The following is a 19756-nucleotide window of genomic DNA, read 5'->3' on the forward strand; positions in this document are numbered from 1 at the left end:
AGAGGTTCACTTTTATTCATTTATTTACATCTTAAAACTAGAAGTGAGCAAATATTTTATTTACTTATCTTAGGAACAATCACAGCGTAACACTAGCCCTGGATATATAAACTTTTATAAAATGTATATATTAGGTATTCCAAAATATTCCTGTCATAGAATAGATACCTAGAAAAAAAAAAGAAATATATATATAATGATGTAATTATGTTGATAAAAATTAATAACAGCGCATGATTCATGCGATAATATTGTAAATGCGAGTATGGTTTTCAGTCTTTACTCGTTGAACAATTTTTGTGTTAACACTAATGACACTTTTACGTATTGTTATTTGTTACCAATATAATGTAGAACTATGTAACAGTTTTTTATTTAGCTAGGAGGCTTCAGGAAAACTTCTTTTTCATTGGCAAACCATTTCGTACTAGCTATCACCTTATTCTGGTTATATTGAAGTTGCAATACAGAGTTCAAACTATCGTTCTTGAAGTTGTGAATGTAAATTTGTCTAAATATTATAAAACATCCTAATAATAGAGTTGCTGTTAAAACTACAGTTGTTAAAGGAGGTAGAATAACTGTCATAAAAAATATTGTGCCCTGAATTCGCTTTGGTAAGCCTTCTTGATTCTGAAACAAAGAAAGTCACTTATAATAAGTTTTTAGATCATCTTGAAAAGAAAACTGACTAATTTAGTGGAGGTTTCGAAACCGCATAATTTGGTTTTAATAAATAAAGTGACTTTGACCATAAAATGTGACATTATCTATGAAAAGGGACCTTATTGTCGATGGCGCTTACGCCGCACTTCGTAGCGCGGCGTTGTTTATAATATGGGAACATCGTTGATAATGGCGTAAGCGCCACCGACAATAAGGTCCTTTTTCATAGATAATGTCACAAATAAACGCACTAAGTACTTAAATGTTTTTAGATTTCCTGAACAGCTTTTCGTGACGATATTTTAAAAGCGTGATATTGAGCAGTTCTATTAAATTAACATTTTGTTAATGTAATTGTCGTACTACAGATATAATAAATAACTATTAAGCTAATGAAATGAGGTATTAACGAAATAAATTTATTGGAGGAAAATCAAATAAGGGAAATTACCACTATTTACATGGCCACACTAAGTTAACCAATGAGATTTCAGCAGATGATTGGTTAGGTCATTTTCCCAAAATCATTATTTCCTTGTAGCGTAATTTCCAGTCGCATTTTTTCCTATTCTTAATTTACACCAGACGTATTTATTCCTAACATGATTTTTCCATTCGCATATTTTCCCATTAGACAATTTAACTATTCTTAATTTACACTAGACGTATTTATTCCTTGCAAAATTGTCAGTGTTGGGAGTGTTGGGATTGGGACGGTGAAAATTTAACGGTAGGTTAGGTTCGTTAGGTATCTTCAAACGGCCGAAGGCCAAAGGGCACAGAATAGGAGCCCCGCGCAAGCGGGGCTCCGTCGATATTGCTAACTGTACGCAATTTGGGTGATTGTATTGTGGATAAATTGTGTAATGGGAAAATCTACGCATGGAAAAATCATGCAAGGAATAAATACGTCTAGTGTAAATTAAGAATAGTTAAATTGTCTAATGGGAAAATATGCGATTGGAAAAATCATGTTAGGAATAAATACGTCTGGTGTAAATTAAGAATAGGAAAAAATGCGACTGGAAATTACGCTACAAGGAAATAATGATTTTGGGAAAATGACCTAACCAGTCCCAGCAGCAGATTGGCTAATGAAGTTTGCCACGAAATTAAAAAAAAAAAAACTAAACCATCTAAGAAACTGTTTCATCAGCTATCTAATTAGGTATTATAAATAAATACTTACATATTCGGCCCAGAACAGAGGTATTATGAGGTTGGAGAACTTGTTGTAGTCCTCAGAAAAACCAGAAAGGTCTTTCAAGTGTAGATTACTCTGCATGCGAGCTACGGAGCGGAATGGAGTCCCAGTTAACTGAAATAGAAAATATTGGTCTTAATTATTACAATTTCCATACTAAAATTATATTATAAAATCTTTTGCAGTATTTAGACATAAATACATTTCGGCTAAACTGCAAATTCAATTTGAATTAAATTTTAGCTCAAGCCTTATAGGCCAATCGGCCCAGGGCTATAACCGCGAAAATCGAAATTCGTCAATTGCGGGCTTTTTTCTCTGTCACTCTAATTACGTCTTAGTGAGAGTAAAAGAGAAAGATCCCGCAATTTTCGAATTTCGGTTTTCGCGGTAGGCCCTCATCTCCAGGGATTTACTGTACAGGCCGATTCAAGTTTTAGTTATTCGATCTGTTACGGGCACAGACGAGATAGGAGAGAATTCACTCCCATCCGACCGATTGCACACGGGTGGAGTGGACCCGCGGGTACAGGCGGCCTTCAACGAGAAAACCGAAATTCTTCTAAAAAAATGCGTGGATCCTTCTCTTTTACTCTCACTAAGACGTAATTAGAGTGACAGAGAAAAATCCCCGCAATTGACGAACTTCGATTTTCGCGGTTATAGCCCAGATCGGAATTAATCCGGGGGTGCAGAGGGTTGGAATTGAGGTCTACAGTACCTCCTAAGGAGAGGGGCCAGTCAACTACGCGATCAAAAGCCGCGGGCACACTTAGTTTTAAATAGATTTCAACACGTATCGAATAATTAGTATTCTAAATCAAATCGTGTTCAAAACCCTGTAGAATATTAATCAGCACCGCCATTGATCATGACATGTCAATTAAAGACCTTCGCGGATTATCATTCTGGATCCATAGCGATCGTGTAGATATTATTGACCACTTTCCTCTTGGCTGGTCATGAAGTGTCAATGAGTGACCTTTAATGTCAATTGGGTACTTGACACAATATGCTGAATATTATAACAAAATTTAGCTAAATGGATAGAAAATGAGCCATCCATTATAGGGACCGTGCGCGTTTGAGGGTCTGCCATCTTGTGGTCTGAATCGGAACCATAAACAGGCACATTTACACGTCACGTGTTTTCTTGTGCATAGTAGGTTCTGCCATCTTTTGGGCTACATCGGAACAAAAAACATCACATTTACGCCTCGCGCCAAAAATCTGACGGCTCCTGTGCTGCCTCCTATAGTTAATGCACGCTCCCTATAAAAAAATGGAATTTAAAAAGACATTGAGATTTAAAAAAAAATACAAGACACAAAGTCTCAAAAAATTTTTTATTGGACTTTCAAAACGAAAATGGTACTAGAATAAAATTTGGTTCTTAACATTTTATTGAAAAATAAATTGTATGACAACTACTTATATATAATTATATATTTTATACTACGTCAGTGGCAAACAAGCATACGGCCTGCCTGATGGTAAGCAGTCTCCGTAGTCTATGTACGCCAGCAACTCCAGAGGAGTTACATGCGCGTTTCCGACCCTAAGACAGTGACGTCACATTACAATATCATTTTGTTAGAAAGTGACGATTGAAACGTCGAGTAAAATAACACTTGCACTGCGTGTGCTATCAAAATCGTTGCAGACTTGTCTAGGTCTGACTTTAGGTGGTGAACATATCAAGAGACCCCAGCCGTAGGTAGCCCTAGAGCCGGGGGAGGGTTTGAAACTTTGCGAACTTTGAAGCTTTTTACTCTTGGAAACTTTGCGTCTTAGCGACATGACTACTTACAGAAAACGAAAGCTGATTAAATTTGCTACAAGTTTAATTAAGTCAAGTTTTTCGATATCTTAAATAGTTTTCGAGATATCCTCTCCTGAAAGTTTATTTGGGGCTCTCAATTTTATCTTGATATCTACATCAGCTACTAGGCCATGTTTGGTATCGTTTTAACGACTGGCGCCAATCGAAGGCAAGTCTAACCAGGCCAACGCCTCCAGGAATCCTATCAAACCTATGATGCTTCGGTGGGGCTGAGGCGCACAGATGCTCCACAAGACGTTCGACAAACGGCTGAGGGAGGCAACGGACCGCAATTGCAATTGCAATTCAGCGCGGGAACTCTGCCTGCCAGATGGTCACCCTACCAAGGGTACTAAATTTTGATAGATATTTTTAATTTTGACCTTTAATTATTTTAACTGTAGTTGATTTTAGTTTTACATTTAAGTTGTACATTAAGGATGCTTGTGAATTTTGATTGAGATAAATTTATATTTATATTTGGATCTCTTGGAGATCCGAAATGTTTATTTGCCTTGTATGGAGCCACTCCGCTTCATTCCAGCATCACGTGATAAGCTATCTTACTTATCTTAGTTACTAAACAAGTGAAAGATCTCGGCCTTGTATTAGATTCTAGCCTTACCTGGAATGACCAAGTCTCTGAAATAAGTCGGAAAGTTTCAGGAACATTGCGTTATCTCTATAAATTTAAGAATTTTCTCCCAGTAGGTACTAAGAAATTACTTGTGCAGACTCTAATTTTGCCAGTTATTGACTATGCGGACGCGTGCACGACTAATATCTCTCAGGAGTACCTCAATAAGCTAGACCGTCTTATGAATAATGGCATACGTTTCATTTTCGGACTTCGCAAATACGACCATGTTTCTTTTTATCGCCGTCAGCTAAATTGGCTCTCCATCCGTCGTCGTAGGTCCCTTAGAATCCTGAGTATTTTATTCTCCATTTTGTTCGAGCCTTCCTCCCCTGGTTATCTTAAACGTAAATTCACTTTCATCACCCCCCGTCCAGGATGTGAACTCCGTTCCTCCCGTTCTCTCAAACTCTCGATTCCTTCACACCGTACTGGTTTTATGTCTAACTCTTTCGCCGTTGAGGCAATCCGTCTCTGGAATTCCCTCCCTCTCTTTATTCGACAAGCCCCAAGCAAACCCGTTTTCAAACGACTACTTCGCAAGCATCTTCTGTCAGAAGAACTTAAATAAGGTTCACCATCATGTATATGTACATAATTATATGTATTAGTCTATCTTTTATACATTATATAAGTAGTAGTATTTAACTATTTATATATTTTTGATATTATTTGACTTCACGTTTAATTTTTTCCTTATTATTTGTTATTATTTTTTCCTGCACCAACATACACAAATGTCTCTGTTTGACCCAATGGTTGACTGGTAGAGAATGCCTTTTGGCATTAAGTTCGCCATTTGTACATTTTTCTTTATGTGTGCAATAAAGTTTAAATAAAAAAAAAAAAAATATCTTAGCAAATCCTATCTGTATCTGTATCACCGCGTGTTATCTTATAGTTGGTTATATATATATGTTCCATCTTTTTGTATGATATAGGAGGCAAACGAGCAGACGGATCACTTGATGGTAAGCGATTACCGCCGCCCATGAACTCCCCTAACAGCCGAGGGGTTGTAAGTGCGTTGCCGGAATTTAGGATGGGAATACACCCTTTTGTTGAAGGTTTGAAGGTCTTATCGGTTCGGCAATACCGCGGGCTTCATTCAACAGTTTATCTGTAAGAGGTAGGAAGTTTCTGGAGAAACACACAGTTGAGGACTGCCAACCATCTAAGCGGTGAAGATGGAAATGTTGTCGCGTAGGGCGATGGCGAAAAGAAGCGGCAGGGATTAATCCGAACAATTCCTCGGAGCACTCCCCGTTATACATGCAATAGAAAATGTAGAGCGAAGCCACATCTCTACGCAGCGCCTAGGAGTCAAGTCGTTCCGAAATACGCTGGCAGTCAACAATTCGAGTCGGTTGCGATGCAGATGGATGCGGTCCAGAGGGAGAAGCTAGTACTGGGGTGCCCCTGCCCATAGACGAGGTCTTGTAGTTGAGCTGTACAGATAAATTTGGTTACTTACGGGCTCTACAACGGCGAAAGAATTATGCTTGTATCTGTCTGGCTGCAGGCCCGTAACGTAATGGTCTTTTGGTAGCCCGCCGGTGTAGAAATGGGGAAAAGATACCACCATCGGGAATTCTGGAAAAAATTGTTTTTGAATGAAATGTCTCAGATAGGTAGGTAACAAAAAGAGAACATAAAAGAGCTATATATTATACTTACTTAGTGAGGTTAATGTCTATGAAATTTCCATCTGTGATAAAAATTAATAACCTAACCTAACCTATAATTGGCCTCCGATTGTGATATATATTGTAAATATGTTTCATGTACGGTTTTCCAATAAATAAATAATAAATTATATAAGTACTTATTATCTTATTATATACAGTACCTACATTTCAATAGCGCGTTGTAGAAACCGCCGCTCCTGGTACACCGCCATCTCGCGTGATATTTGGTAAACATGTTTTTATATGACTACGGAAGTACGAACGCGAACAAGCTGTGGTAGCCGAGTAGATAAGGCGTCAGAGGGGGTGGGGCAGGGAAGCGAACCGGGAGGTGCCTAAATGGCCAACTTGAAGCGAACGGGTAGTAGACATAGACAACGTCAATAGAACTAAAGACATCAACGAGCGATTGAACTAATAGGCCTACACTTCGTTTTGGTTTTGATTAGATTATCATTAGATATTTTAAACTGTAATACTTTTTAAAATAGCATTTACTTGCGTTACTAAGCCTAGCCAGCCGGCAGAGGCGCTTTTGTGAAGTAAAGTCGGTGCAGTTGGTTCGTTCAAACGTGCTCTCTAATACGACTCAACTATAATGAGTTCATTATACAACACTGTAGAGAACTATAATGGATTCATTATATAACACTTAAGAGAACTATAATGACTCACTGAAGTAACACTTGCTGGCGTCACTCAGCCCAGGTGGCAGCGGTGGTTCTGTGTTGTAGCAGTCCGTGCCATTGGTCCGCTCAAACACTCTCTCAGACAGGTTGAAGCGGAATACAGGTACGTTGTCTACTGTTAGTTCACCTGAAATTACAGTTTGAATTGTAAGTACATTGTCTATTGGGATAGGATACCCCAGTGGTTGGCAAACTTTTGAGAAAAGTCAAGCGAAGTAGAAATATTTTTATTTTATTTTATTATTATAATGTCACTTACAGTATACACCAGACATGACACATAGGAATATAAGAATTGAATTATAACATAACTATAATAAATTATTACCAAAAACAGTTACTTAGTCAGAATTTAAATAGTACATATTATCTAATTAGTGCTAATGGTGTTCGGGGCGACTATATATAGCCTCGAGGTAGCGCCCGTCTGTGGGTAAGAATCTCGTGAAAAACATCAAAGTTTAAGTTCTTAGACCACTGAAAACAATATTATGTGGCTTTCCATCAGAGAAGGCTCTCTATGCTTCATGTGCAATTAAATTAAATAAAAATTCGTTTATTTATTTAATTTAATTTTATTTCGAGTAACATAGTGACTCATACATATTAATTTGGAACACTAGACTTAAACACTATACTATAAATACACATCATGCATTAATACAGTAAAATAAAATAAAATAATACAATAAAATAATAGTACATTACGATACAAGTGCGAAAAATAGGAAATTCAAAACGAGTGGCGATGAATTAAAACACGACCGAAGGGAGTGTTTTAAATCGACACGAGTTGCGAATTACCTATTCGCACATGTATCGTACAACGTTTTACAGTACATATGGCCCTTTAAATGTTTGACACAGTAACGTAATATGCTAATTTTCGCACTAGTGCGGAAAAGTAGCACCATATGTACTGTAAACGTTTTTTAACGCATCAGTGGTTGACAGTTACCCCCTCTATCACCTATATCTCAATGATATGAGAATATCTGTTGGAATTTCAGACAAAAAGGTCCTTATTGCGCTTGAAGCATAAGGACCATTCTGTGTGGAAAGCCACATATTATTGTTTTCAGTGGTCTAAGAACTTAAAATTTGATGTATTTGGTCCTGAAGAGCCGCAATACCTCAAAGTTTCTCGACCCCTGGCATAACCTAACTGATCCAAATATTTTGATGCCTTTATACGAGTATGTAGGAGAAAAATAAGTATTACCTACTGAACCACACCCAACTTGTCAGTATAAAAAGGCGCGAAATTAAAATATTCTATGGGAGACCATTCCTTCGCGCCTAATTTTTTTTTAATTTGCCGCCTTTTTCTACTGACAAAGTGGCTGTGCCAGAGTATATATTCATGAGAACATGTAGTAGTAGTAGTAGTAGCAAGTATAGTAAGTAAGTAAGTAATTTATTTTTTGTAAACTGTAATGTAAACTTGTAAACTCTTTGTAGTAGTAGTAAGAAAAGTACGTAAAGCAATTAGAATAAGAAAACATCGAAATTTCAACCAGAACGGAACGAGGGAGAGGGACAGGGGATTTCAGGGGAATCCAGTGATTAGCAAATGTAAGCGTGATAAAACATCCAGTCACATACCATCAGATGATGTTTAAAAAAAAAATGTCGCGAGTGTCGTATGTGGATAACGTGACAATGACAACCCTAACGTACAAGTGAATAATCAAGATCAAGTGCGGGTAGTTCGCAAAACCAGCGCAGTTAGAACTGTTCCGATACACTCTCGCCTAGTGGCTCGGCTTGCGGCTCGTCTGGTGTCTCGGCTACAGCTCGTCGAGCTAATCGATTTTGAATACAACCGGCACGGTATGACGTTTGTAATCGATTGAAAGCCGAGCGCGAATGTACAGCAAGCACGCGTCCCCCGCAAGCCCCTTTGACTCGTGCTCAAAAATTGCTCCGGAGTCCGGACGCGAGCTCGGCGAGTGGCCATGCAGCCACGAGCTCACTGATTACATACGCGTCTCGAGGCTCGATAGTCTCGCCACTGCACGAAAGTGTAAACCGCTAGAAGATATTGATGGCAAGTCTGCCTGAGACCAAAGAGCATATAATCACTACGTTTTACCTGAGACCACGAACATAACGTCACGTTTGAAACGTCAGGCCAAATTGAGGCCAAATAATAAACGTAAGTGCACGCGATTACACCCGTTTCAGTTTTAAAAACGTTTAGTCATAAGTTTCCGATTCAAGACCGTGAACACCGAAGTTCGCAAATTGCGGGCATCTTTCTCTGTCGTGGGACGTTGAAATTTTTTTACTAGAAAATTAGAAATGTATTCAAGTCGAGAGTAAGTACCTAGATGCAGTTTGTCGGGCTATTCGGGTCGACTTTGTACCAATAAAAAAACGATAAGAAGCCATTTCATTTATCTTCAATATACCTATAAAAATACAAATATTTATTAATATTAATTGTCTACGAGAGGCGTATTTTCTGATAAAAAATACAGTTATCTGTGTACCTACTTAAGGGGTCAACGCTCTACGATTGAATTCGTTGCACCCCAGTAATCGTAGAAGTTATGTATCGAAAGTCGCATGCAATTATCTGTACCGTCTGTAGGGTCCATTCCATTAGAGGCATTCCATGAAATCATCTACCGTCCCTTACAAACGCGATATGGGAGTTTTTTGAGTATTTGCGGGTATGGAGAGAACCAGAGGGCCTACCGCGAACCACGTTTGATGTGTTACCTCTCTCTCGCACTTGTAAATGCGTACGTAAGTGTAACAGGAATATAAGACAACACGTCAAACGTGGTACGCGGGCGCGGTAGGTCCTCAGACCATGGAGCACATCGTCCAGCGGTGCCCACTCCGCGTTCACTCGGGTAGCCCGGTTGTTCTACTAGGCTTAACGCCCGATCTGTCACAATGGATGTCAAAAATGCTCAGTAAAATAATCAACGACTTGAGACATCGCTACTACCTATTATTGCTACGTATACTGTGTGTATCATTGATATAACAGCAAACTTAAACTAGACGTTGGTTTTAGTGCTATAAAACAATTCTGAAAGATTTTTTTATTGTCTTAACTATCAGTATATTGTTTTTTTGAGTGGCGGTGAAATTGTACATCATCCTCACTTGTGACAGTTGTGACGTGTTATTAAATGCTACATTTTGAGTTAAATCAAAGCAGCGATACATTGCTGGCTGAATTATCTTATATGGAAAAATAAAAGTCGTATTTTTTTATATAACACGTAACAGGTAATGTGTCCAATAAAGTCTAAACTACCCTTTGATTATGCGGTCGTATCAAAAATACACGCTATATAGAACCGGCACAGAGAACCAGTATTTTGCGCAAGAGTGTTTTGACAACAAACCGTAGAAGCGGAGCGTGAATCTCGCGACTTAAACGCGTAAGCGCCATGAATTTTGCGACGTTTACGACGTTTTGGTCGCGTGGTACAGGTTGCTTGTTGTTCGGTGCTTAATATACGAAATTACAACGCGATACTACGGCTTATGGTATGCCCCATTATCTATCGGTAAGTGCCCTTTGTATTTTTTTATTGGAAAAAGGTAAGCATTTGACCACAATCTCAGCTGATGCTAAGTGCCGATGCAGTTTAGGATGGAACATGCTTACATAAAAGATGTTTATTCACTCTCGATTTAAAAATATCCAAGTTATAGTGGACTGGGAATAGATTTGTAGAATGTGAATTCCACTCTTTACCCGTTCCCATGATAAAGCTGGATGCATAGCGTTTATTGCGAATCAGCGGCAGAGTAACGACGTAAGGGTGAAACGCAAGTCCGCGTCTAGTCCCACGGGATTAGATTGTGTAAGCCCATCGCACACTCCCCGAAAGGTATGCTGTAGAATACCGATAAACAGGCTACCTTTCTACGGTGTTCTAGGCTCTGGAGTCTAGCCTCTACCAATCTCGCATCTCCAATAAGCTTCCTAGCGCGTTTGTCTATAGAATCTAAGGCGGCTAGCTGATACTTGGCGGATCCATTCCTTAAGGTGGCTGCAGTATTCCATACACGACCGGACTTGAGCTACGTAAAGCTGAAGAAGCTGTCCCGGTGTGAAGTACCGCTTGACCTTAGAAAGGACGCCTAATCGTCTAACTGCAGATTTGGCCAGAGATTCTCGGGCTAAAAGTCATGAAATTGCTGTGGGGTAGCTATCAATTTTATTAAAACTACGTACTGTCAAAATACAGAGGCATAAGTTTGCAGACAGTCTTCCTCCAGTAGAGCAGTACGTCTTTCTTGGTGATGTGTTGTTGGTACATCACGCCCTCTGTTGAGCCGAAGATGCGGTCAGAACATTCCTGTGGACAATTCAATTCAATTCAATTTATTTTCAGAACACGTGTACGTTCCATAGCACGGTTAGTAACAAAATAATCAAGATACTTATAAGCTTCTGTTAGTATTTTTTAAAATCATAATGAATAACAAATAATGATAAATAAATCTACACATAAAAACTTATGAACTACCTACGTGGAGCGCGAGACATGGAGCTGCGCGCAGAATGCCAGCGGTCCGCGAACGCGCTCAGGATCTGGTTGGTGCTGCAGCGGACTCTGGCTAGCAGGGAGGCGCACCGCTTGCGCATTATGGAAGCAAAATCGTCCGCGCCTCCGCAAACATGCCCGACGCACTGCAGTGCCGCGGCAACTCCAACAGAACCCTAAGCGCGTTGTATTGGACTCGCAAGTCGCTGTAAGCCCGCTGCGTAAAATTGACCCACAGGCTGCATGTATAAAACGATTGGCAATAGTTTTAGTGACAGAATGACATTATTTTCTAGAATCAGCCCTGGAGAGTTGCGAGAGATAATATGCGCGCTAAAGGTCTTCAAATAGAGGATAGACGAGGACCGTAATACGAAGTGGAGAAGGATTCGGAAAGAGGATCCAAAGGGCCTACCACCAAATTGAAAAATGGAGAATTAGTTATCTGCCATTCTACTTCTCTTGCATATTGGGGCGATAGAGTCTGACCAAGATCAGTTAGCAGCGATTTTGATAGCCCAGTCTGTGGAAGTGTTAAGTAAACGTCATAATTTCATAGAAGATTGATGTTTAAAATAACACCTGCACTGCCTTGCATCTTGGTCTGACTCTAGAGAAGCAGAAAACGATTTTCGATTTTTTGATGTTGGCGGTAAGCTCTCTGAGGTCCAAACACTACAGGAGACAACCAGAATAAATGCTAATATGAGAGAGAACTTACCTGCGGGTCGTAGCCGGGCAGCTGCGGCTCGCCACGGAACCGGTCGATCTGGAAGAAGTGTTCATGCCCCCATTGAGGGCCAATCTTTACTGTCACCTCGTCTGTAAAATCTGCGTAGATCTGAAAGCAATACACACTTCTGTAAAAAAATATGCTTCCATGACCGAATCGATTAAGGAAACTTAGTGCAGACCGATAAGGACACAGCTAGATGTTTAAGCGAGAGCTAGCATCCCCATAGCAAGTCTTTTTGGTTTAGGAGTAACATGATTGTCGATTTTTATCCCTTTAACTATGAGAATAAGAACCGGGTTGGTGAAACGAAAGAATGATATTTTTTTGAATACGTAGACTTACCCTAGCCAGCATTCCCATGTTATTCACGGGCACCAGTCCGGGCGCTATACTCTTCGAAGTGTCGAGGATCGGTTCCCTGTACTCCCACAGGTACTCATAAATGGTCTTCTTCAAGAAGAAGTCGCTTTGGTAGGCGATGCCTCGGAAGAGGAGCTTCGCGATGTACGGCGCGGTGGAGAGGTAGGAAGATATGCCCTGGAAAAAAGAAGTTTTGTTTAAAGACATGTGAATAATTTTTAATTAAGCTGTTGCAATTTTTTTAATACTACGTCGGTGGCAAAGCAGGTTGGTTAGCAGTCTCCGTAGCCTATGTACGCCTGCAACCCCAGAGGAGTTAATGCGCGTTGCCGACCCTAATAACACTCCTCACCCTTGTTGAGCTCTGGCAACCTTACTCACCGGCAGGAACACAACACTATGAGTAGGGTCTAGTGTTATTTGGCTGCGCGTTTCTGTAAGGTGGAGGTACTTCCCCAGTTGGGCTCTGCTCTAGATCTGGAATGACATCCGCTGTGCTGTGCTCTACCGCACAAAGCGAGATGACATTCACAGTATCCATCATACCTCTCTTTTGGACCTAGTATAGCACACATACCCACGATACGACGTCGTATCGTGGGTATGTGTGTTGGCCCCGCGATTCAACGCCGCGCCGTAACGTTGCACGTCGCCGCAACGTGAGATGACGTCGTATCGTGGGTATGTGTGTTGGCCCCGCGATTCAACGCCGCGCCGCAACGTTGCACGTCGCCGCAACGTGAGATGACGTCGTATCGTGGGTATGTCTGCTGGCCCTTACCCGGTTCCAAATGTTATAATACCACCATACCCTAAGGCGTATATGAAGAATATGATGCAAATATTCGCTGTCAACGGGTAAGAGAGTAAGTTGAGAAAGGCGGGCGGGTATCCCAGAGTCGCGAATACAAGTTGCGTCCAAGACCGTTCTTCACTTTTCTTTTATCTCTACCTAAGCATTAATGACATATGGTAATGCAGATATTTGGAGGTAATTAGTAGGCAAGTAGGTACTTAGGTAGGTAGAAACACCAGGGAAGGCATTTAGTGGATGACAAACTCAACATTTCCAGCATCTCCTGAGGAAACGTCGTAGTGAGAACTCGTGTTGAGGTTCTTGTGATTTTTTTTTTTAATACTACGTCGGTGGCAAACAAGCATACGGTCTGCCTGATGGTAAGCAGTCTCCGTAGCCTATGTACACCTGCAACTCCAGAGGAGTTACATGCGCGTTGCCGGCCCTAACCCCACCCCCCTCGTTGAGCTCTGATTTGGAGCAATAGCAAAGCAAGGTTCCAGTTCAGTACGATAGTAGGTGTGAAGGGTGGACGGCAGTTTCACAACTTACCCCCTGTCATTCTTCCCTTAAATATGATACTTAGTTGTCTACAAAATCATGTTAAAATACGATAGTAAATATTATTTAATTTCATATAAAATTACATACAAGTAAATTTCGTAAAGTTTGGACTGCTAAAAATGGTAATGTTGTATTACACATATCCTGTACTTTAATAAACTACATTTTTGTTATTATAAATTTGAAGTACCTAGTGTAAATGAAAGTTAGACGAAATCAATTTTCTCCAGAAATTACTACAAAACAAGTGACAATTCTGAAAATGGACTTAATTTCAACGTAATTTTGATACATAAACACTCTACAAAATTTGTTGAAACTGTTCTTATACATCATTTTGTATAATTCACTACCATAATTTTTTGATGAATTTTTAAAAACTGTCCCTTCTCGTCACATATTACCGGGGACGCACGCTTGCGACCTCATTATTAAAAGGCAAGATGAAAAAACGTGCAAATAGAAACCAATACTTGTTATTTAGATATTACGTAACAAAAGGAGTACAATTTCAACGACTAAATCTATCAACTTTACATTTTTGCTCGGGCGTGTGCGGGCGTGAGCGAGCGTGAACCTAACCAAGCGGGGCCACGGCGCAGTGTGAATGCTCGGCGGCGGGTCATACGTAGTATGTATTAATGGCCATTTTAGTTGTAATAAAATACAACGTAAATGAAACGCGCGCACGCGCCCGAACCGCGCCCACGCCTGTGTTATGTGTTGATGGTCATATAAAACTAGCTGATGAAACGCGCCACGGACCCGCTTGATAACGCTCACACCCGCGCCCGCCCGTGTGCGTTAAGCTTTAATAGTTGAAAAAGATGATCATGATCACAGACGGATCAATAGTCTTTATTACACATTCATCTCTTACTCATATACAACATGATCATTACTTGTACATTAAATGCCTACACAGTTAATCACACACAACACACTCTTAGTGGACCAATGTAAACCTAACCTTATAGAACATAGACTTAGTAATTACATTTTCACCCATTATGGTTTAAAATAGTACATTACGACACAAGTGCGAAAAATAGGAAATTCGAAACGAGTGGCGATAAATTAAAACACGACCGAAGGGAGTGTTTTAAATCGACACGAGTTGCGAATTACCTATTCGCACATGTATCGTACAACGTTTTACAGTACATATGGTCCTTTAAATGTTCGACACAGTAACGTAATATGCTACTACTCGCACTAGTGCTATAAAGTAGCCCCATATGTACTGTAAATAGTATTTTTACAATCGTGATACAGTAGAGAGTTTGGGAGCTCATACATGAAAAGTACACCATTATTGTTTGGTATACGAAATCTTAATTCAACTATTACTTAAGTGGACGAGTAGAAGAAGATCTTAATCGATCTAGACACAATTTGGAAAATAGTGATAAGTTAATAACTTAAAATATATAGTGACGACCGGTCTGGCCTAGTGGCCCTGCCTATGAAGCCGATGGTCCCGGGTTCAAATCCTGGTAAGGGCATTTAGTCGTGTGATGAGCATGGATATTTGTTCCTGAGTCATGGATGTTTTCTATGTATTTAAGTATTTATAAATATGTATATATTATATATATCGTTGTCTAAGTACCCGCAACACAAGCCTTATTGAGCTTACCGTGGGACTTAGTCAATTTGTGTAATAATGTCCTATAATATATATATAAAAAAAGTTATATAATAAGTAGGTACATTCATCCGCTTCGAGCCTTGCTCGGCCGATATCGGATGTCGGATCACCAGTAAAAAAAAACAGATTCTAATCGCGATCTGTTTCAGTCTTTGAAAAATATGTAATTTAACAGTGGATGTAGATGGCTCTGTACGGCTCCGTATATTAGGTATGTGGTAACGTTGTTTGTCAGTATCAGAAGGGGCTTAATAAAATAAATAAATAAAATAAAATAAAAATGATTAATTTCAGATCAAAGATCCATATTATGTTAGTACTTATACTCTAGACTTAATAACTATGTTAGTTTGAGCAAACACATAAAATAAAAAGCTTAAGGGGTTTATTTACGTTAAAAAACACCTAAACCTTCCTCAAGAATCACGCTATTGATAGGTAGGTGTTAAGGTCTGAGCAAGTTTCACTATGGGACCAGCAGCAGACCTTGACATTGATTGATTGACTTCGGAGCTGGTCCCATAGTGAAACTTGCTCAGTGTGACCTATATTTTCAGCCCGTAAATTATTGTAGGGGACTAAATAAACAACTTGTATACGTATTCTACAGCGGTATCATCGCGATCATTATAAGCTCAAGTTATACTAGACAAGAGAACGGCTTGTGAATTATATCTGATAATCAACACTCATTGTTGGAATGACATAATCGTGCGCCTTGACATGTTTGTCAACGTTTTTACAATGTATTTACAATTTTACACGTGTGAACAGACGATGGGATTTATAAGATGTTATCTCATCAGCATCATAAAGGATGGGGCCGTACTTTTGTCGAAACGACAATGAACATCGTCGCTATACTATCGGGGACATTCGTGGTGAACCACCTTACGGGCGAAAATTTTTTAAACGGCTTGCAGTCGGTGACGTGATAGCAAATATGATGACCAATAGTATGAATAGTTTTATATACATAGTGTAAAAAGCCTAGCCTAAGAAAAAAAAACCGGCCAAGAGCATGTCGGGCCACGCTCAGTGTAGGGTTCCGTAGTGACTTAGGCGTCACAATAAGCTAAACTGGAGCTTAAAGTATAGTAAATTGTTAACCAAGGGATGAAACGGTACCTTTCGCCCGAGTTAAACAAATAGGCAAATTTGCATAATCAGTACCTAATTAAAGTAAGTCTTTTTACTATGAAAGGAAAACTTTTTGCGATAACTCAAAAACAGCTAAACTGATCATGTCCGCTATAGTTTTCATTTAATGTCTTTCTTAAGCTCTACTTCCACGATTTTTTTCATATTTTTTGGACCTATGGTTCAAAAGTTAGAGGGGGGGGGACACAATTTTTTTTTCTTTCGGAGTGATTATCTCCGAATATATTCACTTTATCAAAAAATGTTTCTTGAAAACCCCTATTAGTTTTGAAAGACCTTTCCAACGATACCCCACACTCTAGGGTTGAAGCGAAAAAAAATTTCACCCCCACTTTACGTGTAGGGGAGGTACCCTAAAAAAAATTAAATTTTTAGATTTTATTGTACGACTTTGTCGGCTTTATTGATTTATATATCCATGCCAAATTTCAGCTTTCTAGCACTAACGACCACGGAGCAAAGCCTCGGACAGACAGACAGACAGACAGACAGACAGACAGACAGACAGACAGACAGACAGACGGACGGACATGGCGAAACTATAAGGGTTCCGTTTTATGCCATTTGGCTACGGAACCCTAAAAAGATGAATAAAAGGAAGTAATAATAATAAGCCCGCAGGGCAGCTTGTGACGAGCTGTTGGGGAGTAACGACCCCACGGACCCGAGTGCTCCCGAGAGTCGGTCAGGGTCTCCATCTCCGGCGTGGCTTCGTCGATCGGAGTGGACCCTAAGGGGACCCGCAGGACTCTCAGCTCTGGCTTGCCTTCAGTAGCCGTCCAGAGAGGAATCGTTAGAGCTATATGCTCCGGGGGTGTAAGTGAAAGATGCATAAAACGCGAGTTGGCACAGTGGCTGTTATCAGCCACTGGGTAGAAAGCGGCGCACACCTGTCGACACCCCTGAGCCGCTCACACCGGTGTTGCTTCTGGCCGTCTTCACGACGGCAGTTTCAGGGGCCCATCTAGTGGGCGGCGAGTCACCGCCTGCCTCGATAACGTGTTTATAAGCATTGTTATGGCAGGTGTCCGGACCTCTTTACAATAGCCCAATCTTTTGACCAGCCAAACTTCAACACCATAACCGGCCCTCTTCTCCACTTTATTTACAATAGTCCCTATATCAGCTGGGACCGATTTACGGGAATCTATTTGTATCCGTGAATGGGTTCTAGCTGGTGTATTACATAACATCAAATTTGTCTAAAAGGGACTCTGCGCTGTTGGCTTCCGCCCCACGCATGCCTGCCAAAGGTCCGGGATCCCACGGTCCCAAGATATATAAAGACATACAAATAATAATTATAACTCAACGACCGATTCGGCCACGGCGATTGCTATCAACTCCATTGCTGTTTCAAGGAAAGGAAGGAAATTGGCGTATTTATTAAAAGGGAAGTATACTACGCACTCGTCCATAGAAAAAGAGAAATAGTTTTTCCACTTCTCAATATTTTCCATTTTCCATGATGTTTTAATATGTTATTGACACAATGAAAAACTAGGTTTAAAGGTTTTCAAAATTTTCTATATTTTTTTTTCAAAGCGAAACCTAGTATATATTATTCCGAAGCCATCCACATCAAAATCAAAATAATCTGTTAAGATTTACTTAGTGGAAACCGTTTTCTTCCGAAATGGAATTTCACAGTAAAAGTAGGTACCGTTATTTCGTTAGGATCGCAATTATCGCAAAGCTATTCTTCCCTTTTAAATATTAGTTTCGTGGTTCGTTTGACTCTGGCTATCCCTTAATAGTTTTAACTCTGTGGGTTTGATTCGTAAACCCATCGAATATGCTCGGCTCATTAGTATTCTGAAGTGTTTTTTTAGGTGCGATGTTCTGGGTGCGTAGCCAACAAGCCAATCGTTTACGCTACGTAGCGAACGAAACGCAACTGCCACTGTATCACTAAGAGAGACCCCACACTAGCGTGTTTTGTAGGTACATAACATAAAATATGACCGCGGCTTAGAATATATAAGTATGTATATGTAACGCGATTTTTACCAGTCGCAAGTGACTGGTGTAGAGTCAGACCAAGATACGTTGGCAGCATTTTCGATAGTCGAGCATTCAAGTGTTCAGTAAACGTCATAATTTCATAGAAGTTGGCTCGGCTGAGAGAAGCGGCCGGCGCTCCTGTGGCAGGAGAGTCTGTGGTGTCCGAGGACGTTGACGTCAGTGCCGCAGGGGCACCTATGTGGAGCGCAAACCCGGATGCCGAGTCGCAGACAGGCAGCAACGCGCAGAGTGTGCAGTTCCAGGCAGGGATCGGAAACCGGTATTTTTTGTATGGGAACGAAAACGGTATTTTTTCGTTCTTCGTTAATTACTTCGTTTCTAATTAGGCAATCTAATAATACGAAGTCGTTATCTGAAAACACAACTGAGTCCTACATTTGGAGTATAAAATAAACCGAAATATAAAATATTTCGAAGTTTTTGTAAAAAACCGGTTCCGATCCCTGGTTCCAGGAAGGTACCGGTATGTACCGACGGGAAGGCGTGCAGCCAGGCGCCGGACTCCCTGGAACCTGCTGCTAGCAGTGCTGCGGCTTAAAAGAGTGTTGTAAATGATTTTACATTGAATGTCGTCCCAGGTTCTTTGTGAATTTAGATTTTCGGGATAATCTGTATGCAGACAGGCAATGGACCAGGTGTTTTTAGACTCCGTTAAGCTAGCAATCTCATAGTTTAGAGGGCAGATCCTTAGGATTTTGCCTACGAGAATTACTGAGCTATGAACGGAAGATAAAACGCCGAGGTATAAACACTAGAGATTTTGCGGATCCCTATCCGACCGTCGCGAATGGGAAGGGATAGGGATGCCTGGGTCCAGGACTGTTGACTAACCTGGTTATGGTTTCCAAATAATTTTTGACAATATCGTCCAGAGGAGTTAAGAAATTTTGAGAAAGGGCAGCAGCGAATTACATACATTAATTTAAAGAGGCAGAATTTAATAATAGATAAAGCGAAATGCGGACTAATTTCGAGAAGACGACTTTCATGGAATTTATAAGAAGAAAGAAGAAGGATTCTTCAAAGATAGGAGTCCCAAGGAGGAAAAGAGAGCTTTTGTCTATTATTTTAATGTTTGGTGTACGGAAATCAAATTTTTGTTTTATATCCAGAGGACATAAAGAGGCGAAATTAAATAAATAAATTAGGATCGAAAACAGATTACATACAAAATTTTAAATGCTCCTAATTCTTACAAAAAATCAAACGGCATACCTGGTTGATATACAACAAATTG

General features: G+C 40.1%; 1 protein-coding gene across 3 annotated transcripts in view; it reads right to left on the reverse strand.

The window, feature by feature from the left end:
- Positions 1-5: 5 nt before the first annotated feature.
- LOC133533039 (scavenger receptor class B member 1-like) overlaps positions 6-19756 on the reverse strand; it is an 84818-nt gene continuing 65067 nt past the window's right edge. For all 3 annotated transcript variants that reach the window (XM_061871956.1, XM_061871957.1, XM_061871958.1), the window contains 7 exons: positions 12305-12499; positions 11948-12067; positions 10914-11037; positions 6693-6833; positions 5804-5922; positions 1856-1984; positions 6-633 (listed from right to left, as the gene is read on the reverse strand). In XM_061871956.1, the coding sequence (XP_061727940.1) occupies positions 376-633; positions 1856-1984; positions 5804-5922; positions 6693-6833; positions 10914-11037; positions 11948-12067; positions 12305-12499 (1086 nt within the window). In that variant the 3' untranslated portion in view covers positions 6-375. The remainder of the gene's footprint in view (positions 634-1855; positions 1985-5803; positions 5923-6692; positions 6834-10913; positions 11038-11947; positions 12068-12304; positions 12500-19756) is intronic.

Source organism: Cydia pomonella, chromosome 28 (genome assembly GCF_033807575.1).
Source record: "Cydia pomonella isolate Wapato2018A chromosome 28, ilCydPomo1, whole genome shotgun sequence".
NCBI lineage: Eukaryota > Metazoa > Arthropoda > Insecta > Lepidoptera > Tortricidae > Cydia > Cydia pomonella.